The sequence below is a fragment of the Phyllostomus discolor genome, chromosome 12 (genome assembly GCF_004126475.2).
Source record: "Phyllostomus discolor isolate MPI-MPIP mPhyDis1 chromosome 12, mPhyDis1.pri.v3, whole genome shotgun sequence".
Classification (NCBI taxonomy): Eukaryota; Metazoa; Chordata; class Mammalia; order Chiroptera; family Phyllostomidae; genus Phyllostomus; species Phyllostomus discolor.
This window is the reverse complement of record NC_040914.2, coordinates 45558619-45586232: the sequence shown is the minus strand read 5'-3', so window position 1 is coordinate 45586232 and position 27614 is coordinate 45558619. Positions and strand designations below refer to the sequence as shown.

Below are 27614 nucleotides of genomic sequence, written 5' to 3'. Positions count from 1 at the left end.
TAAGTGGGACAACAAATTGACCTTTCTCTGTTTCTCAAAAACAAAAACAAAAACCACAACAACAAACCAAGGAAGGAAGGAAGGAAGGAGGGAAGGAAGGAAGGAAGGAAGGAAGGAAGGAAGGAAGGAAGGAAGGAAGGAAGGAAGAGAGAGAGACTTACACTAAGTACTCGAACATAGAGCCAAGAAGAGCTGAGGCAGCCTGAGCTGCGGACACAACCCTCGGCAGCTGCACACTTGCTGGACTCCGGGCTCCAGAGGCCACTGCCCCAGCTGTGGAGCCAGAAGACTCCGTTGCGCCCGGCGGTCCCTGAGCTGCTATTTGTGTGTGCGGGTCTGGAGAGATTCCCCGCCTACCCCTCCTCGGGGCCGCTGTGCAGTGGAACCTCGGTTCTCGAACTGATTTCCTCCCGCACAGTTGTTGGAGAACTTCGTTCGAAAACTGAATCATTTACCCCTGCTATCAGCATGAAAAAGTTGTCGGGCAAAGAAGTGATGTTTTGTTCGGCAAATGAAACATTTGTTGTTTTTTTTCTGTGAATAACTTGGTTCAAGACCGAACTGTTCACGTTCGCAAAAGAATGGAGGTTTCACTGTACAGACACAACACGTATTTGTCGCGGTCCTGCCGACTGCAATACCAACCTTGTCCACAAGGCGGCACCACTGACCTACTTTTCAAAAATACTGACTGCGGGGGGGGCGGGGGGCAGCGGATAACCTGAGTGGCTGTCGACTTAGCTTCGGGCCTCGATGGCTTCGCAGGAGTCTAGGAAAGTAGTGGGTGATTTATGGGTGGGAGGGTCTTGAAAACTAGCCCAGCTGCATCCGCTCTGCCCTTCGTACTTAGCATTTCCTCCCCATTAATGCTCTTTATGTGGCTGTTTCCTTAAGGCGTCTCTGGAATGGCTCATTCCTGGAGGACCTGGCAATACAACCGGCCCAGGAAAGACTGAACTCAGTTACCTGTGCGGGTTGTGTTAGGTGTGAGAGGGAAGCGGGAGACACCTAGCCCTCGACCTGAAGACAGAGAGAGGTCCCATTTGTCCCTGTGCTGCCGACTGCAATACCAACGGTGTCCACAAGGCGGCACCACTTACCTACTTTTAAAAAATACCGACTATTGCAGGAGTCTAGGAAAGTAGTGGGTAATTTATGGGTGGGAGGGTCTTGAAAACTAGTCTAGCTACATCTTCTCAAGCTCTTATTTTGGCGTGGCCAAAAAGCTCATTTTTTTGTAAAAAAAAAGATTTTTCATTTTCATCCATAACTTTATTGATTTGGGTGTTTTGAGTATGTCAGCTATTTTCTGTGGGTTATAACGTTGATTATTCTCAATTAATGTCTCATTTTGATCACTGTCAACTTCAACTAGTCTATCCAATCGTGGAGCATCATCCAGTGTAAAATCTCCAACATGAAAATGTGCAAACCACTTTTCCCACGTTCGATCAGTCGCAAGCACCTCCTCTGGTCACTGCACAATTTTTTTTTTCGTTTCAGTAATATTTTTGTCTTTATTGAAATAATACAGCACAATATGCTGAAAATGTGGTATATTTTCTTCCACCTTTACTACTAAAATGGCTACACAAAAATTTACTGATTTTGTAGAGTTTTCTTTTTTTTTAAAGATTTTATTTATTTATTTTTAGAGAGGGAAGGGAGGGAGAAGGACAGAGAGAGAGAAACATCAATGTGCGGGTGCTGGGGCCGTGGCCTGCAACCCAGGCTTGTGCCCAGACTGGGAATCGAACCTTCAATGCTTTGGTTCGCAGCCCACGCTCAATCCACTGAGCCACGCCAGCCAGGGCATATGTACCAATTTTGATAAGTTTTTTAAATGCACACTGATATGGCAGCTGTACACTACAATCTAACAAAATTGTTTCAAATGAAGTTAAAAACAGCTAAGCCCAACTATAGCCATCTCAAGGAAAAAAAAAAAACAACACAAATATTTGGCCAACCGGATATTTAGTACTGCCTCCCCCTTAACGCTCTTTATATAGTTGTTTCCTTAACGCTGTCTCTGGAGTGGCTCATTCCTAGAGGACCTGGCGATGCAGCCGCCGCAGGCAACACTGAACTCAGTCACCTCTGCAGGTTCTGTTAAGTCGGGGAGGGAAGCAGGACACACTTAGCCCCTGATCTGAGCTACAACTGTCCCATTGGTTTTGTTCTGCGTCGTGCAATACCAAGTGAGTCCACAGGGTGGCAGCACTTAACTTTCTTTTTAAAAAGTCTTGGCCGACTTTGCTAGGAATCTGGACTGGTTTCCGGAAATCTTCAGAAAATAGTCTGTTGTTGTTATTATTGTTATTGCTGTTGTTGTTATTTCGTAATGAAAAGCTTCCATTCCCTGTGTGAGCTGGACTTGGAAAATGCAAAACTTTACAGCTACTTGAAAGTACGGTAAGATAATACGCTGCAAAGCCTGTGAACCATCGAAAGCACTTGGGTATACTTACATCCAAAACTAGTCTATGCAGCCCGTCCTGTTTAGTTTAAAAGTCAGCCCCCCCTTGTTTGTTGTTCTTTCACTATGTTTTCAGAAAGAAGTACTGCTAATAACGTATGTATGCCATCCTAGAGAGACAATAGGTGTGAAGAATTGTTTTCATAAATCTTGGATGTTGTAGGTAATTATTAAGAACTTAAAATTATTTATTTGTTCCTCCTTAATCTGAAGCTCTTCCAGCTTGTCTTCTGACTGTAAAGAAGTGTGTTCCGTCGGCACTGAGAGGCGTGTGGATGGGGGAGGCGAAGATGGGCCAGAGCGCATGGTTTGGTTATAACTACTGACACAGTTGACAAATAGTTAACAAGCACTATCTCATCTGCCAAGAGCCAGAAATGCCTTTACCCCACGACTCCTTAGAACATCAAAGAGGGAAAACTGATTTCAAAAACAACTTCTAACGAAATCCACAGATAATCTTAAGACCTTCACATACTTAGGGTCTTAGGAAAGGTATTTTGTCTTGTAAAACATCAATGATTAAATTAATAGGCTGCTTATCTTAAAAAGGATGCTTAATTCTTAGCATCATAAAACCATCTAACTTTCCTACTCAGTTTCTCTAAATTTTGCTACTTCCATCAGTTTAAATAAGAAAAGAATGCCTCCTGGCCTAATCAACTGTGACTGTTTTTATTTTTTTTTAATAACCTAACACATTTGAAACTATTAGGCACACCCCAGTTATAGCTTGTGTAGTAGTACCCTGGCATGTCATACCCATGGAGTAGTACAGATCATCCACTAAGTCCATTATTTTATTTTTTTTAAAGATCTTATTTAAAGAGAGGAAGGGAGGAGAAACAGAAGGAGAGAAACATCAGTGTGTGGTTGCCTCTCAGGTGGCTCCCATTGAAGAGCTGGCCCACAACACAGGCATTTGCCCTGACTGGGAATTGAACCCATGATATTTTGGTGTCCAGGCCAGTGGTCAATCCACTGACCTACACCAGCTGGGGCTCACCTTGCCCATTTAAAGGAAAAGACTTACAGCCCTACCCTAGGGGCTCAGTTGATGAGAATGTGGTATTGGGATACTACAAGGTTGCGGGTTTGATCCCTGGTCAGGGCACATACAAGAATCAACTAATGAATGCACAAATAAGTGGGACAACAAACTGGCCTTTCTCTGTTTCTCAAAAACAAAAACAAAAACAAAAAACACACAACAACAAAGGAAGGAAGGAGGGAAGGAAGGAAGGAAGGAAGGAAGGAAGGAAGAGAGAGAGACAGAGAGAGAGAGACTTACACTAAGTACTCGAGCATAGAGCCAAGAAGAGCTGAGGCAGCCTGAGCTGCGGACACAACCCTCGGCAGCTGCACACTTGCTGGGCTCTGGGCTCTGGAGGCGACTCTCCCAACTGTGGAGCCAGAAGACTCCGTTGCGCCCGGCGGTCCCTGAGCTGCTATTTGTGTGTGCGGGTCTGGAGAGATTCCCCGCCTACCCCTCCTCGGGGCCGCTGTGCAGTGGAACCTCGGTTCTCGAACTGATTTCCTCCCGCACAGTTGTGGAGAAGAGCTTCGTTCGAAAACTGAATGATTTCCCCCTGCTATCAGGATGAAAAAGTTGTCGGGCAGAGAAGTGATGTTTTGTTCGGCAAATGAAACATTTGTTGTTTTTTTTTTCTGTGAATAACTTGGTTCAAGACCGAACTGTTCACGTTCGGAACGGAACGGAGGTTTCACTGTACAGACAACTCGCGTTTGTCGCGGTCCTGCCGACTGCAATACCAACCATGTCCACAAGGCGGCACCACTTACCTACTTTTCAAAAATACCGACTGCGGGGGGCGGGGGGGCGCGGGGCGGCGGATAACCTGAGTGGCTGTCGACTTTGCTGCGGGCCTTGATGGATTCGCAGGAGTCTAGGAAAGTAGTGGGTGATCTATGGGTGGGAGGGTCTTGAAAACTAGCCCAGCTGCATCCGCTCTGCCCTTCGTACTTAGCATTTCCTCCCCATTAATGCTCTTTATGTGGCTGTTTCCTTAAGGCGTCTCTGGAATGGCTCATTCCTGGAGGACCTGGCAATACAACCGGCCCAGGAAAGACTGAACTCAGTTACCTGTGCGGGTTGTGTTAGGTGTGAGAGGGAAGCGGGAGACACCTAGCCCTCGACCTGAAGACAGAGAGCGGTCCCATTTGTCCCTGTGCTGCCGACTGCAATACCAATGGTGTCCACAAGGCGGCACCACTTACCTACTTTTAAAAAATACCGACTATTGCAGGAGTCTAGGAAAGTAGTGGGTAATTAATGGGTGAGAGGGTCTTGAAAACTAGCCCAGCTGCATCTTCTCAGGCTCTTTATATTGTTATGGCCAAAAAGCTGATTTTTTTTTGTAAAATAAAATATTTTTTATTTTCACCCATAAGTTTACTGATCTGGGTATTTTGAGTATGTTTCTATCTCCTGTGGGGTATAACTTGATTATTCTCAATTAATGTCTCGCTTTGATCGCTATCAACTTCAGCTGGTCTATCCAATCGTGGAGCATCATCCTGTGTAAAACCTCCAACATGAAAGTGTGCAAACCACATTTCCCACGTTCGATCAGTCGCACAGCACCTCCTCCGGGCACTGCACATATCTGTTTTTTTTTTATTCAGTATATTTTTGGTTTTATTGAAATAATACAGCACAGTATGCTGAAAATGTGGCATATTTTCTTCCACCTTCACTACTAAAATGGCTACACAAAAATTTACATTTTTTTAAAGATTTTATTTATTTTTAGAGAGGGAAGGGAGCGAGATAGAGACAGAGAGAGAGAAACATCGATGTGCGGTTGCTGGGGGTTATGGCCTGCAACCCAGGAATGTACCCTGGCTGGGAACCGAACCTGCGACACTTTGGTTCACAAGCCCGACTCACTCCACTGAACTACACCAGCCAGGGCTAAATTTACCAATTTTGATAAGTTTTTTTTTAATGCACACTGATATGACAGCTGTACACTATCATCTAACAAAATTGTTTCAAATGAAGTTAGAGATAACTAACCCCAGTAGAGCCATCTCAAGGAAGAAAAAACACACACGAATACTTGGCCAACCCGATATTTAGTACTGCTTCCCCCTTAATGCTCTTTCTATGATTGTTTCCTTAACCCTGTCTCTGGAGTGGCTCGTTCCTAGAGGACCTGGCGATGCAGCCGCCGCAGGCAACACTGAACTCAGTCACCTCTGCAGGTTCTGTTAAGTCGGGGAGGGAAGCAGGACACACTTAGCCTCTAATCTGAGCTGCAACTGTCCCATTGGTTTTGTTCTGTGTCCTGCAATACCAAGTGAGTCCACAGGGTGGCAGCACTTACTTAGTTTTTTAAAAGTCTTGACCGACTTTGCTAGGAATCTGGACTGGTTTCCGGAAATCTTCAGAAAATAGTCTGTTGTTGTTGTTATTTTCGTTATTGTTGTTGTTGTTATTTCGTAATGAAAAGCTTCCATTCCCTGTGTGAGCTGGACTTGGAAAACCGCAAAACTTTACAGCTACGTTAAAGGACAGTCAGATAATACGCTGCAAAGCCTGTGAACCATCCCAAAGCACCTGGGTATACCTACATCCAAAACTAGTCTATGCAGCCCGTCCCGGTCAGTTTAAAAGTCAGCCCCCCCCTTATTTGTTGTTCTTTCACTATGTTTTCAGAAAGAAGTACTGCTAATAATGTATGTATGCCATTCTAGAGAAACAATAGGTGTGAAGAATTATTTTCATAAGTCTCGGATGTTGTAGGTACTTATTAAGAACTTAAAATTATTTATTTCTTCCTCCTTAATCTGAAGCTCCTCCAGCTCGGCTTCTGACTGCAAAGAAGTGTGTTCCGTCGGCACTGTGAGGCGTGTCGCCGGGGGAGCTGAAGCCGGGCCGGAGCTCACAGCTTGGTTATAACTACTGACACAGTTGACAAATAGTTAACAAGCACTATCTCATCTGCCAAGAGCCAGGAATGCCTTTACCCCACGACTCCGGAGAACATCTAAGAGGGAAAAATGACTTCAAAAACAACTTTTAAGGAAATCCACAGATAATTTTAAGACCTGCACATACCTAGGGTCTTAGAAAAGCTATTTTCTCTTGTAAAACATCAATGATTAAATTAATAGGCTGCTTATCTTAAAGAGGATGCTTCATTCTTAGCATCATAAAACCACCTAACTTTCCTATTCACTTTCTCTAAATTTTGCTGCTTCCATCAGTTTAATAAGAAAAGAATGCCTCCTGGCCTAATCAACTGATTATTTGTAAAAATTAACCTAAGACATTTGAAACTATTAGGCACACCCCAGTTACAGCTTGTGTAGTAGTGCCCTGGCATATCATACCCATGGAGTGGTACTGATCACCCACTACGTCCATTATTTCATTTTCTTAAAGATCTTATTTACAGAGAGGAAGGGAGGAGAAACAGAGGGAGAGAAACATCAGTGTGTGGTTGCCTCTCAGGTGGCTCCCATTGAGGAGCTGGCCCACAACCCAGGCATATGCCCTGGCTGGGAATTAAACCCATGATATTTTGGTTCCCAGGCCAGCACTCAATCCACTGAGCTACACCAGCCAGGGCTCACCTTGACCATTTAATCTAAAAGACTTACAGCCCTAGCCTATGGGCTCAGTTCGTGGGAATGGGGTATGCGGATACTCCATGGTTGTGGGTTTGATCCCTGGTCAGGGCACGTACAAGAATCAACTAATGAATGCACAAATAAGTGGGACAACAAATTGACCTTTCTCTGTTTCTCAAAAACAAAAACAAAAACAATAACACAACAAACCAAGGAAGGAAGGAGGGAAGGAAGGAAGGGAGGGAGGGAGGGAGAAAGGGAGGGAGGAAGGGATGGAGGGAGGGAGGGAGGGAGGGAGGGAGAGAGACACTAAGTATTCAAGTATAGAGCCCAGAAGAGCTGGGGCAGCCTGAGCAGGGGGGCGCAACCCTCGGCAGCTGCACACTTGCTGGGCTCTGGGCTCCGGAGGTGACTCCCCCAGCTGTGGAGCCAGGAGACTCCGTTGCGCCCGGCGGTCCCTGAGTTGTTATCTGTGCGTGCGGGTCTGGAAAGATTCCCCGCCTACCCCTCCTCCGGGCCGCTGTGCAGTGGAACCTCGATTCTCGAACTGATTTTCTCCCGCACAGTTGTTGAAGCGCTTCGTTCGAAAACAGAATCATTTCCCCCTGCTATCTGCATGAAAAAGTTGTCGGGCAGAGAAGTGACGTTTTGTTCGACAAATGGAACATTTTTTTTTCCCTGTGAATAACTTGGTTCAAGAACGTAATTGTTCACGTTCCCAACAGAACGGAGGTTTCACTGTACAGACAACTCGCATTGGTCGAGGTCCAGCCGACTGCAATACCAACCATGTCCACAAGGCGGCACCACTTACCTACTTTTCAAAAATGCCGACTGGCGGGGTGCGTGGGGGGTGGGGGGGAACCTGAGTGGCTGTCGAGTTCGCTGAGGGCCTTGATGGCTTCGCAGGAGTCTAGGAAAGTAGTGGGTGATTTATGGGTGGGAGGGTCTTGAAAACTAGCCCAGCTGCATCCGCTCTGCCCTTTGTACTTAGCATTTCCTCCCCATTAATGCTCTTTATGTGGCTGTTTCCTTAAGGCGTCTCTGGAATGGCCCATTCCTGGAGGACCTGGCAATACAACCGGCCCAGGAAAGACTGAACTCAGTTACCTGTGCGGGTTGTGTTAGGTGTGAGAGGGAAGCGGGAGACACCTAGCCCTCTACCTGAAGACAGAGAGCGGTCCCATTTGTCCCTGTGGTGTCAACTGCAATACCACATGTGTCCACGAGGCGGCACCATTTACCGGCTTTTGAAAAGTTCCTGAGTTGGAAAGTGGACAAATGTCTTTTCAACTTTGCTAAGGGCTTTAACGGATACCCAGGAGTCTCAGATACTTGTGAGTAATTTATGGCGTTGGTGTCTCTGGAGAAAGATCCCATCTACTATAGCCCTGCGTCTTTGCACTTGCTGGTTTTCCCCCAGAATTTTTGTCACTCGGCTGTGAACAGCAAGTGTGGAATGGCTTTTTTTCCGAAGGACTGGGCAATGAGGCTGGCTCTGGGGAAACTGAACTCCGTTTTTTCTGTGGATCCTGGAATTCTGAGAGTGAAGTAGATTTACTTGCTTCTAATCTGAGAATACCAAGAATACATAGATCTGTCCGTGTCCTGCCGTCCTCCACACCTCGTGGCCCGGCTTTCTTGCTGTCCGTGTCTGTGGACACCCATGCCTGCAACGTCAGCCCCAGCCCGGCCCCTACCCCTGCCCCTGCCGTGGTGCCGAGGGACCTCAGGAACCAGCAGCCTCGCCGCCTCCAGCCCCAGGAGGAGACGGCTCACCCGGTCTGAGGTCTGAGCCAGCGAGGATCCTCCCTGGAGCCCCCTGCCCCACACTGAGGGAACAGCTTTGGTCTCAGTCACTCTCCTGTGTTCCTTCACGAGACCCGGGCAGGGCAGGTCACAGGCAGTGGGAGGGCCACCTGTCCTTGTGGCTGGCAGCTGCTCTGGCTCCCAGGCCCCTGCAGACACCCTCATCCTGGCTGCCGCCCCCCACCTGCCGCACGGCTGGCTGGCAGGGCCCCCCAGGGCTGCCCCTGCTGATGGCCACCCTGGCCCTGCCCCCAAGTGACTGCAACTGCGCATCGTGTCGGAATGTCATACAAATTAGTTTATTTTACTCTTTAACAGGGCAAGTCCAAGGCTGAACTGGAAGGTGAACGTGGACGCTGCTGTGACAGGAAAGCAGGAGTGAGCAGGAGTGAGCGGGCAGTGCCGCAGCCCGGCTCCCGGCTGCCACACAGGAGGGCGGGGTGTCGGGGGTGACGCAGACCCCGCGTCAGGCAGAGTCTGGGACAGCTGCCTGCCCGGGACACTTCCCATGTCGATGCAACGTGGTCGAGACCACAGTCTCCCCGGGGACCACGGTCTTGGCTGCTGCGGGACGGCCGTCAGCAGGACCCTAGGGTGGGACCTGGGGTGAAGGGGGGGCCGAGTGGGAGCGAGGGTCCGTGGTGGACGGGCATGCAGAGCCACTCGGGAGGTTCAGGGTCACATAAATATGCACGAGGGAGCCTTGCACACAGAAGAACTTGTTATACAAAATACAGGCATATGAACTTGAAAAACCTTGATAAAAATAGGCTATAAAAATATAAACTGTAGTGAAATATACAAAAGTATTCACGGATGTTCGACCCATAAAAAAAGAAGGCCCAGCAACACAGAGTTGGCACCTCAACACAAGGGTCCTGTGGGCCACGGCCGGCGCCCTGGGTGGCCGCGGAGTCTGGCCTGCCTGGTCCCAGCCGCCCCAGGAGGCAGCAGTGGCTCAGGCAGTGGGACGGGATTGTAGTGCTGGAGGGAAGCGTCGGTGCCATCGGGGCCCCATGTGGACTCAACACCCCTCCCCCACAGAGCAGGCCGTCCACCCGCGGCTCTCACGCCCAATGCCGGGCCACCTGGCATCACGCCGCCGCGGGCACAAGGGCTGAAACCCGGGCCCCGAAGTCACTTCAGGTGCTTGGAAGATGCGTCTTTTCAGAGCCAAGGGGCACCACAGGCCTGTTCCTAAAGGTGGTGTTTCCGCCCCAGGACGGGAGGTCCAGGGGAGATGAACCTGGGAGCCGAGGTCTGCGGGGAAGCTGCGCCCCACGCCCACGGCACCCCCAGGCGGACAGCCCCTGGGGACGGGGGAGGGGGGGCGGGCCTGCTATCCACCCTCCTCCCAGGGCCAACTCTCGAGGTAACTTCCTGCAGGAGCTGGAGCTCCAGCGCCGGCTCCCAGAGACCCCCAGGACGGAGACCCCACTGCTGATGACGGACGGGAGACAGAGGCTTGTTTCTGGCTGAACACAGAGGCCAGCTCCCCACACAGTGGGGATCCAACGAGGCAGCCCCCCCCACCCCCGAACTCGGAGGCTGACCGTCCCCCAATGGCTCGGGTTCGACTCTCGGCCTGAGCGTGTTAGATGGCTGCCAGCCAGAGGCCATCTCCAGCTTCCTCCAGGCAGGGTGAAGGGCTCCGTCCAAAACGGCGTCTTTCCCATTGGAACAACAGCGCCCGCCACGCCGACGGCCCCGGGAGGGTGGCACGGCATCCCCTTCCTTGTGCAAAGACTGGGGGTTCAGAGAGGCGGCTCTCGGTCTCAGGGCCCCTGGGACCAGGTGGTGGGTCCGGGGAAGGGGGGGCACTTCCCAGCGCCGGCACCGGGGCCCCAGCCAGGCGAGGACACAGCGGGCGAGCCGGCAGCAGCTGCTGCTGCGGGGGAAGCCACAGATGCCGCCCTGCGTCCCCCGTGACCGAGGCCGCCCGGGGCGGGCCCGGCTGGCGGGATGCTGAGCCAGCCTCCCCGGAACCCCGTCTATCTGTGCTGGAGACGCCCCGAGAGTCGTGGCCCAGACACGCGGAGAGCTTCCCGCAGGACCGCGTGTGGTGCCCGGTTCTGAGTGGCGACGTGCTTGCTTCTCCTAGGAAGTCGCTCCCCTCGCACTGACGGCAGGCCACGGGGCGGCCACACTCCGGCCTGGGAGTCTGAGCACCGGGCATCCTCCGTAGTGCGGCCGCCCAGACGCTGCCCGCGGCCTGTGGGAAGAGGCAATGGCCCACCTGGGGCTTCCTCAGGGCTCGGACCCCCGCGGCCGACTGGTGCGAGTGGCTGCTGAGTCCCCAGGACGGACGCCTGGGGGGCAGGTGGCTGTGCACCGACGCGAGCCGGCCGAGGGCCCAGAGGAGCGCAGGCCGCGGTGTGCCCTGGACGGCTGCCCGGCAGACCCCCCCAGACCCCAGCGGAGACGCTCTGTCTGCAGGTCACCCCCGGCTGCAGGGCGGGCGCTCAGGTGTCCTCCTCCTCGTCGCTGACCAGCGCGCCCTTGTCGGGGCTGGTGTCCCGCTCGCGCAGGAAGTCCTCCCGGATGGCCTCCAGCTCCGTCAGCTCCAACCGCACCTTCTCCAGGTGGTAGGCGCGCCGGTTGCGGATCTGGCGCAGGGGGAAGGGGTTCAGGTCCCCGAAGGCGATGCCGATCAGCTTCCTGGGGGGACACGGGACGGAGCGTCAGCATCAGCGGGGCGCAGGTCCCGCCGGGGGAGCGTGGACGGGGCCCAACCCTTGGCCCCAGAGTCTGTGTGTTTGCAGCTCCACACGTGGGGGCCCAGTGCCGGGGGGGGGGGGGCTGGGGGGCACCCACGGTGCTAACCGCCCCGGGAGACCCTCTGCAGCCGGCCTGGCGCGTTGATGCCCCCGGGAACTCCTGACCCAGTGACCTCGAGTCCCTGAAGCCAGTGGCTGGGGACGCCGACCCTGCACCCCCAACAGGTGGCGCCAAAGGAGCAGCTGGCAGGTCCCGCCCCCTCGGCCCGGAGCTGCACCAGACAGCGGGGGGAGGGGGGCGGGGTGGGATGGGGGATGGGGGGGCAGGGTGGGTCTCTGGAACCACAACGCCCTCCACCCCCCGGGAGCCGCGGCAGGGAAGTCTGCCCAGTGCGCCTGCAGCCGACCCCACGGGAGAGTGACGGACACTCTCGGGCCACCCGGGCGCAGCGTCCAGCTTTCACTGGGGAGGGCAGTCTCAGAGGGCTCCTCCGCCTGCCCAACTGAGACCGCGGGCGCCGACGTGTCCTTCGCCCCCAAAGCTCCTTCAACATCGACTTTCTGAGTAAAAGACGCTGCGAGCGAGAGCACCACCTCGCGGTCCGACAGGCGCGTCCCGGCCTCCCGGGCAGCAGCAGGCGCTCAGGACGCCGCCTGGCGGACGGGCCCGCGGTGGCCAGGGCGCACACGGACCACAGGGCGTGCGCGCAGCAGCCGGGAGGCGGGGGCGGGGGGCGGGGGCGGAAGGATCTGCGAGCACCGCGCGGCCCGGCCAGAGCGGCGGGGTCTCCCACGCTCTCGGGTCTGCCCCCACCCCTGTCTGCTCGCTCCTCCCGCGGACCCCTGGCCTCCCAGAGCAGCCGGTCCCGCCCCACCCAGACAGGCCCCCTACCCTGCGTGTACCCTGGGGGGACACAGACCCTCAGGAAGAAGCGGAGCCCGGCAGCACCTGCGGGGCCCGAGCTCGGTCCCTGCCGCAGGGACACCAGCCCCGGCCCGGCCGCGTCACGGCTCCCCCCACACTCGGTCCCACGTCTCCGCGCTGGCTCCGGAGCCGCCCTCCCCGGCCCCGGTCCGCCCGGCTGGCTTCCTCCCTCTCAGCACGGGGCGCCCCCTCCCCGCCGGTTCCTCATCTGCTGCCCTCGGTGGGCACTGACAGCTGTCACCCAGGTCCTCCCGCAGCCGTGGGGGCCGGGCGGGGCCGGAGTGTGCTGGGTAGCGGGGGGAGAGCCCTGGGCAGGCCCGAGTCGGAGACGCGAGGGGAGGGCAGCCGCCGTGCGGGGCGGGCAGCGGGCATCGGGCCCCTGCCGTCCTGGACGCGGGGGGGGGGGGGCTGCCCGCCCCCGGGACTCACCGGGCGTCGAGGACGGTGCGCGTGAAGTAGCGCAGGTACTTGAACACGGACATGGAGTCCTGCAGCTTCAGGATCTCCTCCTCCTTGTACTTGAAAAGCGCGAGGGCGAAGCGGAAAATGACCTGTGGGGGGAGGGGCAGGGCGGGTGACCCCAGACGGAACCGGACACGGTTTCCACGCAGGGTCTCAGCCCCGACGGCTCCGCACCGCCACGCGGCAGCTTCTGCCTCGCCGTGAGGGCGGCTTGCGAATCACTGACTGGCTGGTGGAAACACGCTCATTTTTACTGGTTTGTTTTGGGGACGCAGCACCTGAGGCCGAGGGACGGGCTCCTGGTCGCCCTGCAGGTCCAACCGGCCTGGGGAGGAGCTGCCCAAGAGCATGCAGTGGCCGGGCCCTGGCTGAGAGTTCCCTGCAGCGCCCACAGACCGGGGTGCAGCGCTGCGTGGGCCGCTGCGGGGGGCGCACACGCTCGCTCTGCTGGCGGGACCCCTCCTCCGTGAGGCCCTTAGCAGGGCGACTTGTCTGTGAGGGCGCAGACAGGTCCACCCTAGACCCCGCACGTCCACTCCCAGGCCCACAGGTGCACGTGTGGAAGAGACCTCATCGGGGCCTGTTATGTGTACTTATTTCTGGTTCATCTGTATACAGTCAAAAAACAAAAACAAAAAACAAAAAAAACCCAAACCCAGATCCATATGCCCTGGTATGAAACTATCTCCAAGACGGTTTTTTTAAAAAAAGCCTGTATTTTAGCCCTGTCTGGTGTGGGTCCGTGGATTGAGCACCAGCCTGCAAACCAAAGGGTCACTGGTTCAATTCCCAGTCAGGGCACATGCCTGGGTTGTGGGCCAGGTCCCCAGCAGGGGGCGCATGAGAGGCAACCACAGATGATGTTTCTCTCCCTCTCTTTCTCCCTCTCTTCCCCTCTCTCTAAAAATAAATAAACAAAATCTGAAAAAAACAGCCCACATTTGAGACACACACAAAAGACCCAGAGACACGTGATGCACCGAGAGGCGAGACCAGGACAGGGGGGAGGGGTGGAGAGAGCAGCTCCGTGCCACACGCCTGCAGCGCCCACGTCTCCGTCCCCTGCCCACTCCCCGTCACAGTCTGAGTGCACCACTCGGTTCCCGGAGAACTGAGTCTTAAGCAGACGGCAGACGGTGTGGGAGGCCCTCGGGCACAAGGCTCCGCGGTGGCCCAGGTCCGCCCCCGGCCGTGTGAACTGACCGCTGGCCCTCGACAGGGCAGCACTACCGTCCGTCTCCTCGGGGGCAGCGCAGCCCACGAGCCGGTGAAGCCCCCCGACCCCCCAGCAGGGCTAGTGCACGAGGCGCACTTCCTATGACAAGCCCGGGGCTGCCCCGACCCCGGCCCCCGGAGCTGCCGCCGCCGCCCGCCCACCTTGGGTCCCTCGTACAGGAAGGAATCCCAGATCTTGAAGAGGACGTCGCTGACGACGCTGTCCACGAAGACCACCAGGAACCAGTTGAAGGTGATGAGGGTGTAGTCCACCTTGTGCTGCTCCAGGTGCGCGTGCAGCCGCGGCAGCTTCTCGCTCATGAGGTCGCGGAACACGCGCTGGTCCACCTGCACGGGGCGGAGGGCGGAGGGCAGAGGGCAGAGGGCAGAGGCAGGGTGACTCTGTCCTCAGTGTTCGGGTGACAGCCGCGCCCCTCCTGCCTGACCGAGGGGAGGCCGGGCGGCCGGGCCAGGGGTGCCGGCGCTGGGTCCTGGCGGGAGCGACAGGCAGGGGTTTGCGAGCACAGAGCACAGGGCCGGGTGAGCACACCCGTCAGAGGGGCGCAGCCGGACCCACTGCAGGCCTTCGGCTGAGGACCTGCTGGACGGGACCTGCCCACGGAGACGCGGAGGGCGCTCGGGCTGCCGAGAGCCTGCCTGGCTGTCTCCCGACACTGAAGTGTGTCAGCGTGAGGCGGGAGAACAGAGGACGGGGAATAACCGAAAACGCTCGTTCTCTCTCCGGAGAGCCATCGCTCTCACCGCGGGGCGGGGGGGCGTCTCCTCAGAGGTCACGTGTTTGCAACACACGGGGTGCAGGTTCCCTCTCAGACCCACACCTAATGAAGGCCTCCCCGGGCCTGTGACGACGTCACTGATAACAACGTTGCTGAGCTCCCACCGCACAGTCGGCGGCGTCGAGCTTTCCATGCGTCGTCAGAATCCAACCTCAGACCCCCTCACGGATGGGGGATGGGGGGGACTGCAGCGGGGGTGGGGGTGCCATGTGGAGCCGAGCCGCACAGCTCCAGGCAGGGAGGGCCCGTGGCCACGGCAGAGCTGCGAACCCCAGGGCCTCCCAGCCGGTCACCACAGAGGGACTTCCCCCCGGCGGGCGGGCGGGCGGCCGCCCTGGCGACTGCAGCGGAGCAGCCAGGCAGCTGAGGGCGGCGGCCGGAGGCCGGGACAGGAAGGACCCCCAGGCCGCAGCGCCCGGAGACACAGGGAGAGAGTGCGGAGCTGTGACCAGGAAGAGCGGTCGGCCCGGGGCCTGGCCCTGGGCCAGCTCTCGCTGGCTGGCGGACAGCAGCCCGACACCTCAGCGTGTCCCCACGGCCCCGCCTCCTGGGCCCCACTGGGGCGGCCACGGCTGAGCCTGGCCCACAGGCCTCGCCCCGGCTGCCCTCCCGCTGCCGCGGCGCAGGTGGCGGGCAGAAGCGGGTGTGGGCGCCGTACCTGGGATCCCAGGAGCGTCTTTGTGTAATAGTCCCGGGGCATGAAGACCTCCACGATGGTGACCAGGCACCAGAAGGCGTCCTCCTGTTCCAGGTACAGCAGGGCCACGGCCGCCAGCCTGCAAGCGCAGGGAGACGCGGTGAGCGCGCCGGCCGGGGCGTGTCCATGCGGCCATGGCCCCTCCCACACGCGGAGCGGCCCCTCCGCACGGCCGCACTCCCGCCCCCCGCGCTGGGGCGCAGTCCCTGGCTGAGGACAGTGCTTCCCAGCATCCGCCCGCCTCGCGAGAAGGAGTCTTCAGGATCAGACTTCCGCTGCGGCAGCTAACTCCTTGAGTTTGTGGTTCAGGCGTTCGGACGCATCCTCTTCTGCACGAAAATCCCAGCGCGGACGCCAGAGGCAGACACCGGAGGTTTCGCTTAAAAAGGAGCTTCAGACCCACGGACGCCATGTGGACAGGTCCGGATTCGCGATGCGGACTCGGGTCTGGCCGCCGACGCTGTCCCGAGCCCCGGGGGTGGCCCGTCCGGCTGGGTGCGCTGGGCGGGGGAGGGGCGGGGGGGGCGGGGAAGCCCCTCTCCGGGAAGTCCAGACCCCCAGCCCAGCCCGCGAGGGGGGCTCGTGTGCGCGGCTCGCGGGGAAGCCCTGAAGCCGCTTCTCCTTTTCCTTCCGCAGGTGACATCACAGTGTCATCGGGTGAGGCTGACGGGCGATGGAAAGGGCGCAGGGACAGCCGGCAAGGGGCCCCGGTGGGATGACGGCACCGACGCGCGGAGTGGGGGGCGGGAGCAGGGCCAGCCGCCGGGCGTCCGAGGTCACAGCTCGGGCACGCCGCCGGCTCACAGGGAGTCGCCAGGGGGCGCTGTGCCCGCCTCGTCCCCTGCCCGCGGCCCCCACAGCCCGGCCGCCTGCCGTCACGGCACAGACAGGGCTCCGCAGCGGTGGCCCCTCTCTCTCTCTCCCTCACCCACTGCCCCCCCAAATCAACACCCGCATCCTAGGGTGAGGATTCAAAAAAAAAAAAAAAAAAAAGCGAAAACTAGCTGACCACAGGCAGCTCCTTCTTTGCGCGAAAACACTGGGTTTTCTCGGCCAAGCAGGAGGGCAGGGGGCTGCAGGCAGAGCCCAGGGGCCAGCGGCCAGCGGCCAGTGACCAGCGGCGCGGCCGGCCGGCGGGGCGCCCCGGGGCGGGCACGCACCTGTTGAGGCCCTGGCAGTAGCCGATGTCCGGGTTCCGCCAGGAGAAGGCCAGCAGCACGCTGCGCAGCTTCTGGACGCCCTCGGAGGTGGGGCAGGAGTAGTGCTTGTTGTTGGGCAGCGTGCGCAGCAGGTCCAGCTCGATCTGCTTGGAGGCCGGGTTCTGCTTCTCCAGCGCCTTCTGCAGCAGGGCCGGGAAGTAGCCGGGCGGCGCGCCGTCCCTGAACTTGCGGGTGTGCAGGTCGACGCACCACTTCCACACGGCGGAGCGGTGCGCGTGCGGGATGCCGGCGCGGATCAGGCCCTTCAGCTCGGGCGAGCGCGCCATCTCGCGGTTCACCGTGCCGGCGAAGTAGTTCTCCCACTTGACGCCGGTGGACGCCTCCTGCGCCTCCGTGAGGTGCAGGCTCTTCAGGTCCAGCGCCCGCACCCTGGCCACCAGCTGCTCCTCCTCGTCGTCCTCCGGCACCGTCCTGAACCCGTAGATGTCGTACTCGCTGCAGAGAGGGGCGGCGGGGAAGACGGGGCGGTGGGGTCTCGGCGGCAGGACCGAGGGGAGAGCCCGGGGGTTGGGGGGGGGGGGAAGCTCCGGCCGCTCCCCGCACAGCCAGGCCTTCCGACCCCGCGAGGAAGCCAAGTGGGGCCTGAGCAGCGTGAGAGCGGCTGGCTCTCTGCGTGGGAAAAAGTGACACGTGACTCTTTTTTTTTTAACCCTCACCGGAGGGTATTTTTTCCGCTGCTTTTCACAGAGACAGAGGCACCACTGGTTGCCTCCTGCACTCGGCAGACCAGGGGTCGAGCCTTCAACCTTTCAGTTACAGGGTGCCGTGGCAACCGAGCGAGCCACACCTGCCAGCAAACATTACATTTCTCCTTGATATGACACAGTAAACGAACTGATTCTGGCCCTGGCTGCTGTGGCTCAGTGGATGGAGCGTAGCCTGCAAATCAAAGGGCCACCAGTTCGATTCCCAGTCAGGGCACAGGCCTGGGTTGTGGGCCAGGTCCCCAGTAGGGGGCGCATGAGAGGCAACCACACATGGATGTTTCTCTCCCTCTCTTCCTCCCACCCTTCCCCTCTCTCTAAAAATAAGTAAATAAAATCTTTAAAACCAAAAACAACAAAATAATTCTAGATGGTTGAAAGCCCTGAAGGTGAAAAGCACAGGAGACACCAGCAACCCCACAACACGGCTGACACACTTGGCTACATGAATGTGTGTGTGTCATGCATGTGCATGCACGGCTTTTACGTTGGAACAGCGACGGCGCTGTGAAAGGCACAAAGACGAGGGAGAAAACCGTTCAGGAGCGGCCCAGGGCGGGGGGGAGGGCACTCGGCCTGCTGGGGTGTTGTGCCGTGGCAGGGGGCAGGAGGGCCTTAGCCTGGGGGGGGGGGGTCATCCTGAGGGGTCAGGTGGGCCCAGCGCCACCAGGGAGCCCTCGGGGGCAGAAGCCGGCCAGAGAGGCGGCTTGGGGCCCTGGCAGGCCCGGGTGAGGGAAGAAGGGGGTGCTGGCCATGGGACACAGGCTCGGGGGGCTGGGAAGGGCTGCCCTGCCCCAGACAGCCCACAAGGGGACAGACACCTGGCCCCATGACCACACCTCCCGGCGGCCGCTGCCAAGAGTTACCTGACGAGGTGAGGCTTGACGAAGGCGTGCTCCGGCTGCTCCGCGCCCTCCACCTGCAGCGCGTCCTCCAGGAGCTGGGCAATGACCTCGCGGGCGGGGCCCGGCTCCTCGGAGCACACGGGGGTCTTCACCTCCTGCAGCAGGATCAGGTACTTGCTCTCTATCTGGCACAGCTTGGCTTCCAGGCTTGAGTACTGCGGAGAGAGGGGCCGTCACCTCCACCGCCAGGGCGGCCTGCAGGAAAAGCCAGCCTCCCGCCCCACGGCTGCCAGGGCGGGGCAGGCCTCTGAGTGCTGGGGAGGGAGCCGGAGACGCTGATCAGGGCCGAGGGGCAAGTGCAAGCCAGAGGCCGCCAGTGACGCCTGTGACGGGGGACACTCCCTGCCTCGGGCTCCTCCCCCCGCGGGGCCTGGCGCACAGGAGGTGCTGCTGCTGCTCAGAGGCCAACACCAGCGTCCGCTCTGGACGGGGCAGAGGCGGTCGCAGAAGGCTGGCCACGTGCCCGCCAGGGAGGTCAGGGGGAGGGCGCGTGGCAGCCGGGCAGCCTCCGAGAGCTACGTCGACACCTTCCGAGGACAAGGACCCGGGACTGGCCCCCACCTGCCACCGCACCAGGCAGATCACACACAACCGCCCTGGGTGGGGGTGGGGTGACACAGAACGAGGCTTGGGAGGTGGCTCTGGGGGTGACCCGGGGGGTGCAGTGTCCCGGAACTTCACAGGACGGTCCCTGTGGCGTCGCCACCCTTGGGGAAGCCGGCTGCAGCCCCAGCGGCGACCGACCCTCTGGGTGACCCTGTCGCCCCCCCCCCGCCCCCCGGGAGGCTGCATCCTCCTCACCGGCTCGTTGGCAGAGAACACGCAGACCCCCCCCCCCCCGTCCCAACAGCACGAGTCCCAGATGCAGGCGCCCTGAACCTGCACACTCGGAATTCCACGTTTGCTTCCGTGAGCTCCCTTCCACGGGTCCACGGGCGGCCCCCACCGCGGACGGCGAGGCGGCAGCGCGCCCCACACTGCAGCTGTCTTACGGAGCTCGTGGCGTCCGAGACCACCTCCCTGCCAGCCCGGGCGCTGAGCTGGGTTTCCGGCATCTTCGTTCTCCACGGCCCCCGAACCTCACCTGCCCCAGGTAGCAGGACACGCCCACCCTGACCCACCTTGGCCAGGAGATCCCTCTCCCTCCTTTCCGCATTCCTCCGCAGCGCCGAGAGTTCCAGAATTTCCTTATTGAGGAACTTATTTTGGGTTTTGTACCCCTGCAGGTTATCCTGTCGGGAAAAGAAAGTGCACCGATTCACACTGGTTGAATGTTGACCTGATTATTCTCACCGCTGATATTCCGCTGCCTCACCAAACAGCCCTGCTGCGCCGCGGCCGGTGCTGAGGAACTGAAAGCTGATTACCAGGCAGTTTCCGAGGGGCCTTTGGGGCCACCCTTGCCGGCGGCCGCGGGCAGGCAGGGCCCGCTGCTGTGTCGGGGCAGAGGGGGAAATGAATTTATTTCATGTGGTGATTTTCCTGAACTGGCCGCAGAGGGGCAAGATGCAGCCTCTGTGGGTTATGTGGGAGGGGGAAGCCCTAGGGTGTACAAACAGATATCTCAGCGGAGCTGGAAGCCAGTGAGGGGAGAGAGCTGAAACTGCCGGAGCAATGGCAACATCGCTGGGCTGCCTCCTATTCCCCGGGGAAGCTCCCCAGGAGACTAGCAACTTTGTGGCTGTAGCTCGTGGCGGCCGGCAGCCATGGACTGACATCCACGGACACTGGGGAGGGGTGTGGGGCCTCTGGTCCCAGCAGTCAGGGCCCACGCCGGCCCTCACCTTCAGCCGGTCCAGCTCCTGCTGGTCCCGGCCGGCAGGGGCGGCGGTAGGAGAGGCGGGCGGCCAGGTGGGGGAGGCCGCGCCGTCCTCACACTCGCTGAGCTGCCGTGACAGCTTCATGATGACCTCGTCCTTGGCCTGGATGGTCTCCATCAGCATGCCCAGCTTCTCGTTGAGCTCGCCCACCGCGCCCTTCAGTGTCCGCAGCTCCTGCCGCAGGCTCTCCTTCTCCAGGCCGCACTTCTCCAGCTGCCCGGCCAGGCCCAGGATCTGCTCGTCCTTCTGGTGCAGGAGCCCCAGCGTGTCTTGGGCAGCGCCGTCGCAGAGCCGGCTGCTGGCGAAGTACTTGTCGTACTGGGAGGACCGCACGGTCTGCTGCAGTAGCCGCACCAGCTCCTGCAGCGAGGGGGGGGAGGCGGGGGGCGGGGCCGTGAGGGGGCCGCAGGGCGCCAGCGCCAGGGCCTGAGCCAGCGCAGAACCGTAGTTACTGGGAGCATTCCAACACCAAACTTCCTCTTGGAGGACCTCAGAACCGAAGAGGAAAACCCCTACTCCGCCAAGGCCCACGGCGGCGGGGGACAATCACAGGAAACAGGAAGTGATGGACGCACACTCTGCAATCTGCGATGGTTCCGGGCGGGCGCCCGCCCGGGCCCGACGCCTGGAGCCTGGACATCGAGCCGCAGGCCTCCGAGCCGAGCGACGGAGGGGGTCGGGTCTCAGAGCTCAGAAGGAAAGTGTTGTTTGAGGAGACGCGGGAAGGCGTCTAGTTACTGTTCCTGGGCTCAGGGTGAGGCTCAGTGCAGGAGAGAGCGGGGTGCAGACAACACCCCCCTCTGGCCACGCGAGGGGTCCGCGATCCCCCGGGCAAGGCCCCAACGCCACGACGTGGGAGGAGGGGGTGAGGGGCAGAGTTACCTTCTGGCTGCACAGGTCCTTCTGCAGGCGCTCCAGCTCCTCCTGCTGGCTCTGCACCTGCAGCTGCACGTCGGAGGCCGGCCGGGCCCCGCTGCCTTGGCCCGAGGTCCCCTCGGGGGCAGGGTCCCCGCCGCCGCTGCCGTGGCGGCTTTTGTATGAGCCAATCATGTCTCTGAGGGGGCGCCTTCCTTTGTAGGGAGCACGTCCAAAATCGAAGGGAAATCCCGAGACAGTTATCCCTACGGGGAAACAAAACTTGTTTGTCAAGGGCGGCCCGGCCCCCCTCTGGGAAACCCCCACAGCACAGGCCGGGCTGCCTGCCGCCCCCCCCACCACCCGGAGCTGCCCCTGCCCCCTCCGTGCCGGCAGCAGCCGCGCCTGAGTCAGACGCGCTCCCCCACGGAAGAGGCTTCCTTACAAGACTCCGCCCCGTGGCCACTTTAAAAGAACCCTCGTCCTCCGATGGCCCAATCTCCGCCTTAAGACGGGTGAGAAGGGCTGAGCGCCCACGGGCACCAACGAGGAACCAGCGACAGGACGGAGCAGACGGCAGCTCTCCCAGGATTCCCTGGGAGCACTGTCGTTTTGCAGGGTCCATCAGTACTTCCAAAGGCCCGCGGCTGACCCTCTGTGTGCACGCCACGGGCACTCTCGGGAGCACGGAGGGTGGAGGCCCGGGCTCTCGGTGCCCTCAGCGCCGTGGGAACACGGCGTCCCTGCCCCGGGAGGGTCCCTGCGAGGACGCCCCGCCCAGGAGGCTGGGTGGCAGGCCCCCGGGCAGGGCTCAGACCTCGAGGGACCCTTGGCCTCTGTCTTTGTTAATATGTTAATAGCTCCTTAGTGAGAAAAGTAGCACAACAATCCCCAAAATGTATGTAACAGTTATAGACGCATGTTTTAAAGCACGATTACATTCTCTTCCTTTAAAAAGTGGTACCTAAGCCCTGGCTGGTACGGCTCAGTGGATTGAACGTGGGCCTGCAAACCAAAGGGTCGCTGGTTCGATTCCCACTCAGGGCACATGCCCGGGTTGCAGGCCGGGTCCCCAGTAAGGGGGCGTGTGAGAGGAGAGGCAACCACACATTGATGTTTCTCCTCCTCTCTTTCTCCCTCCCTTCCCCTCTCTACAAATAAATTTAAAAAACCTTAAACACCCATGTGAACAGATTGGGCTGATCCCTCCCTGCTTTTCCGGATGTGACGCACGCCACCCACCCTCGCCCCTCGCCCCTGGATGTGGGCCGGCCTCTGCTCTAGCAGCACGAGATACTCTTCAAGATTTACGGCACCTGCTTTTAGGTACAATGACGAAGTTGTTTCGTGGTTATGATTTTTTTAAGGAGTCCCTGTCTCGTCTCGTACAGATACACACTGAAATGTTCACGGGCCCTGGGCTGACACCTAGAATCCCCCCGAGGATGAGCCACTGGTGCGGGCTGCAGGGCGGGGGGAGCTGAGAGGACCCAGGGCAGCCCGAGTGCAGGGCCGCGGAGGCTGGCGGGGGGTTCCCCGGAGTTCACGACACCTGCTGTCTGCTCCCCTGTGCATGTCACACCTCTGTGAATGAATGACCTGCTGTGGTTTTTTAGCCAACATTTCTGTAAAGAGCACTGTGGACATCCTGACGCCTTGAAAAGTTTAGGAGCCTCCGGAGGGGCGGTCATTCATTTCCTGTGGCTCCTCTTTTCTGGGCCTTTAGGTTTCACCCCCCACAGAGAATGCACCCCTCCCCCAGTGGGCCTTGTGCTTCTCCAAACAAACACCTGCCGGAAGGTCCTCCGCGACCCTGGGGGCCGACGGGTGGCCGCGCAGGGAAGCACCGGCCCGGGAGCCGGGAGCACACCGCACCTTTGCTGCCCTCGGGCGGCTGCTTCTTCCGCTCCTCCTGGGCCGCGGACTCCTCCAGGTCCCTGGGGCTCGGGTCCAGCAGCTCCCACTCCTCGTGCGTGTAAAACACGCTCTTCCGGCTCTCGTGCCCTCTTCCGGGGCGCAGAGACGACATGGAGTTTCTGTGGGGAACGAGGAAGTGTTATTGCGAAAACACAAGCGCACCTGTCAGGGGCTGGCCGCAGTGCGAGGATCTGCTAACACCGGACGCTGGCGAGGGCGCTCTGCCCCGAGGCCGGGCGGGCACGGGCACACGCTGCCGCCATGGCGGCTGGTCCCGACACAGGCCAGGCCACGGCGCCCGCCTCAAGACCCGGCGTTTCCCGGGGAGGTCTCGCACGTGTGTGTGCAAGAAGCCACAAGCCAGAACATTCGTTACAGCTTAGCAAAGGAGTGCAACAAACTTCCATCAACAGGGAAACTGACAAACCACAGCACATTCACACAAAGGTTAGGCATCTTTCGAAATGAATGCGTTCCTTCAGCAGATACTTCCTGCGTGGCTACAATGTTGCAGGCATTCAGGAGGGGGCAGCGACAGGATAAAAATGCCCGCCCCTGCAGAACGTCTTTTCTAGCTAACGCTGCACGTGTCATACAGATCAATATTTTTTAAATGGTGAGTAAAAAAGAAATTACAGAATGAGAGATGCAACAGGGTACTGTGTTACATTGTCAGGGTAACACTATTAAGAGACTATTACAGACAGACACGCAGTAAAACTTTTTAAAACCTGCGCGTGAACAGTGACCACCACGCAGACGCTGGGCAGCTCTGAGAAGGGCAAGGGGGGAACTGGATCGCGGGGCGGGGGGGGGGGGGGTGGGGACAGGGCCCGAGCTGTCTCCACGGTGCTTCCACTGTCTCTCAGGTGCAGCAGAAACACGACAGCATCGTCCGGCTGGCAGGGCTGCCCAGGTAGTCTCCGTGCTACACAGTCTATACGTGTGTGCACGCTTGAAACACTTCAGTGGAACTTTCAGAAACCGGGTGGGGACGTCTGCTTCCCGAGGGCGCGGAACGAGAGGGGCCAGACCCCCAGTCCCCCGAGAAAATGGGAGGCTGAACGAAGCGGAGGGAACAGCGATTCTCGGGCTGGGACCCCGGCAGCGGCCTGAGGGGGAGGAGCGAGGGGAGCCCCGCCCCCAGCCTGGAGACCATGTCCAGGCGCCGGGCAGGCAGGGAGCCCAGGGGGCACCCGCGGGGCGCAGTGCGGGGCAGAGGAGAGGCGGACAGAGAGGGGGCGCGCCTTGGGGCTCCCCAGTCCCCAGCACGGGCCTGCAGGCTGTGTGTGAGAGAGCTCCGAGGCTGGGAGGGGACCCCGGGGCGGGACCCCCATCCAGGCTCCCCCTGCCCCCGGCTGCAGCGGGCACACCCCTGTGCCAGGGGCACCGGGGGGAGCCCTCCCACGCCGGGCGCTGACGCTGCCCCCCAAGGCCGCGCCTGCCCCACCCAATGAAGCCCAGACAGGAACGTCCAAGGCATCCAACTGCCTCTGAGAGATCACAGCTCGTTCCAGAGCAAAGTCCAAGGGAATTCACGGAGCACGAAGGAATCCAGCACCTGGAAAGGTGCGGACTCACACGACAGCTCACGCGACAGAAGCAGCACCGGGCGCGCAGAGAAGAGCAGTGAAAACGCCCCGGACCACCGCGGGGAGGAAGAAGACCCGTGACTGGGAGCAGACGCGGCCGCGGCGGACGGAACCACAGCCAACGCCGCCAGGGCCAGCCCCTACCCCCGACCCCCCTGCCCAGCGCCCCCGACACTCACTTCAGCTCGGCGCCCCACTGCTTCAGGGAGAAGTTGATGGAGTTGGGGGGCCCGGGGGCCGGCTGGCTGGCAGCCTGCTCCCCCACCAGCTCCCCGGGGGCGGCCTCCACAGCGAGGACGTTCCTGGCTTTCTCGGCAGAGGCATCTGGGTGCGGGTGGGGCAGCTCTGAAAGACGGACAGACGGAGGTCGGGTGCCGGGTCAACGCCCCTGCGCGGGACTCGGCACCTCCCAGGAGACACTGACCCACACGCTGCGTGAGAACCGGGCCCAGACACACAGCGGCGCGGCCTGGGGGGCGCGGGGCAGAGGACCGGGTGCAGCTGAGCCTCGCCTCACAGCCCGAGTGCAGAGCACCTGCACTGCAGGGGTCTGCCGATAGACTCGCTCCGTCCTTTCTTTAACTCCTCACTGGAGGTGTGTTCATTCATTTTACAGCAGGTGCGGGGGAGAGAAACCTCGATCGTCTCCCTCCTGTGCACGGCGTCACCGGGAATCGAACCCGCAGCCTTCTGGTGTGAGGGACGACGCTCCAATCGACCGGGCCACCGGCCAGGGCAGACCTTCCACGGTCTTTGCAAACATTTCTACACGCCCGCACTGCAGCCGGGCGCGAGCGGGGGAGCACGGCTGTCACACTTCCCGGTTCCGGTGCCGGCACGGCCTCGGCTCCCGGGTCTGCGGGAGCCCGTCCCACAGGACGTCGGGGGGGGGCCCCTCCCCCGCTCCCCCATGGCCTCCAGGGGCCCAGAGCCTCTGCCGAGAGCACGGCTTCTTTCCATCAAACGCTTGAGGACAGTGGCTTTTAAAAAGCTCAGCCGACGGTCACAAATCTTGGGACCCGAACATGGAGGCTGCAGGCTTGGGAACGGGGCACCCGCCCCCCGGCGCGTGCCTGCCGTGTGGGGGAAGTCACCATGGCAACGCCCCCACAGGTCCCACAGGAGGACGACCGGTGGGCGTGCGGCACGGCCAACGACCCCCACGCGCCGGGGGCAACCCCGCCAACAAGGTCTTGACTGGTGAGGCCAGGCTGGCGGGACACTCGGGGTTTCAGGGGGAGAAGACACCCGGAAGTCAAAGGGGCCGCTTGTGTCCCGGACAAGCCGGGTGCCCACAGGCCCAGGCACGTGGTGGGGCCCCCTTGACTCGGGGACGTGCACAGACCTGGAGGGACGTGGGCGGCTGGTGTTTGACAGAGAAACCCTTCCTAGGACACGTCGCCGGTCACCGGTGACCGGTCACGGAGGGCTCCGGGGGCAAGCCCGCCCAGCTCTACGCAGCCTCCAGCGAGGGCAGAGGGCAGAGGGCGGAGGGCAAGCCTGGCCTGGGAGCCACGAGGTCATGGCTGGAGGCTGGGACCCACGTCCGGATGCGGAGGGAGGGCGGAGAGCTGCCCGTTCACGGGGGCTGTCGCCGCGTGTTTGAGTTTGCTCTCCGCTCCCCTGCTCGATCCAACCACCGCACCCCGGACCCCCCCACACACAGCCCCTTGGGGCTGACTCACCTGTGCTGTCTCGGGCCACCAGGCCCTTGGAGGAGTCCCCCGGGGTCGGGGAGGCCCGGCTGGCGCGCTTCGCCCCGTCCAGGCCGTTGCAGTACTCCCACCTCTTCTGCTGCAGCTCCTGCAGCCAGTACGTCATGAGCTGGCGGTTGGGCGCCTGGACGGAGGGGGGAGGGAGAAGTCACGTCACGTCCACGGACGACACGCAGGCTTCTCGGGGTCAGGCTGAGCTCCTCGCCACCCGAACCGGTCGGAGGGTTTTCAACGGCAAGATCAGGGGCTTCTGCTCACAAGCTGTTCAGGCAAACAGCAACCTTGACTATGAAGAGTATCCCCTCGCAGTAAGAAGTCCCTCTGAATTCTAGAGTCACGGCATGACACAGCACGACCTTTTTCCTCGAGGGGTTGCAGGGGGTTGGAGGGGGCACCACCCCCTCACTCTGAGCGCCCCTACGCTCTTCCTCGCCAGATCCCAGCCCCGGGGTGGAGGGCGGTGTGTGTCTGGGCGGGGTCCCGTCCTGGGGGGAGACCACCAGGGCCTGCCCAGACCCTCGCCTCCCCCACGCTTGGCCCCACCACGCCGCCCACACTCTGCTGCGTCCCTCTGGGCTCGGAACACCCGGCCGGCCCCTCACTGCCCCACCCCCGCCAGCTGCCTCCTGCAACGCAGGCCCCTCGAAAAATCCGCTTGGTAGGAGAAAACCTCCCCCATGGACACCTCTGAGTAATAAATCCAAATGGGGAACAATTAGTAACCTGTTAATCATCCCTCACTAACTTCCCGGGGCAAAAAGAAAAAAAAAAAAACCCTTTCAGGCCACATGTTTTCAGTGGCTGACATATTATTCACGCCACAGAAACCTGGTCCACAAGCCGGCAAAACACCTCGAGACGATGATTAATGGCTTCCTTTCGTTTTTTTGAAAAAACTGGAGACCGCCAAGAGCATCTGACTGCCACCGCAGCAGCTGCGGAGGGGCCGGCGCCGCCCGACGCACGTGGCTGGGGCGAGTGCGGGCAGTGGGGGGGGGGGGGGGCAGGCTGAAGCCCGCACCATCCCGGGCGGGGGGCGGAGCTCGCGAGGCCCGCCCACCTCCAGGGACCCCGCCCCCCCGGGCCCCCCACTCGTTGCCTTTCCCTCCCACGGACACTGACGGGTCCCGCAGACGCAGAGCCAGCGGCCAGTCTCGCTTCGAAGCGCGCAGTCCGGCACCCGCAG

At 59.9% G+C, this 27614-nt stretch overlaps 1 protein-coding gene across 2 annotated transcripts in view; it reads right to left on the bottom strand.

Moving 5' to 3' along the window:
- Nucleotides 1–10359: 10359 nt before the first annotated feature.
- The window catches only part of TBC1D2B (TBC1 domain family member 2B), a 29943-nt gene continuing 12688 nt past the window's right edge, over nt 10360–27614 (bottom strand). Inside the window, exons 2-13 of one of the 2 annotated variants that reach the window (XM_028502457.2) lie at nt 26399–26552; nt 24893–25058; nt 23080–23240; nt 21232–21470; nt 20314–20709; nt 19651–19761; nt 18491–18684; nt 16861–17355; nt 15662–15779; nt 14369–14554; nt 12959–13080; nt 10360–11545 (exon numbers count right to left, since the gene is read on the bottom strand). In XM_028502457.2, coding sequence (XP_028358258.1) covers nt 11350–11545; nt 12959–13080; nt 14369–14554; nt 15662–15779; nt 16861–17355; nt 18491–18684; nt 19651–19761; nt 20314–20709; nt 21232–21470; nt 23080–23240; nt 24893–25058; nt 26399–26552 — 2538 coding nt within the window. In that variant the 3' untranslated portion in view covers nt 10360–11349. The remainder of the gene's footprint in view (nt 11546–12958; nt 13081–14368; nt 14555–15661; nt 15780–16860; nt 17356–18490; nt 18685–19650; nt 19762–20313; nt 20710–21231; nt 21471–23079; nt 23241–24892; nt 25059–26398; nt 26553–27614) is intronic. The other variant, XM_036013283.1, reaches the window with a different exon arrangement.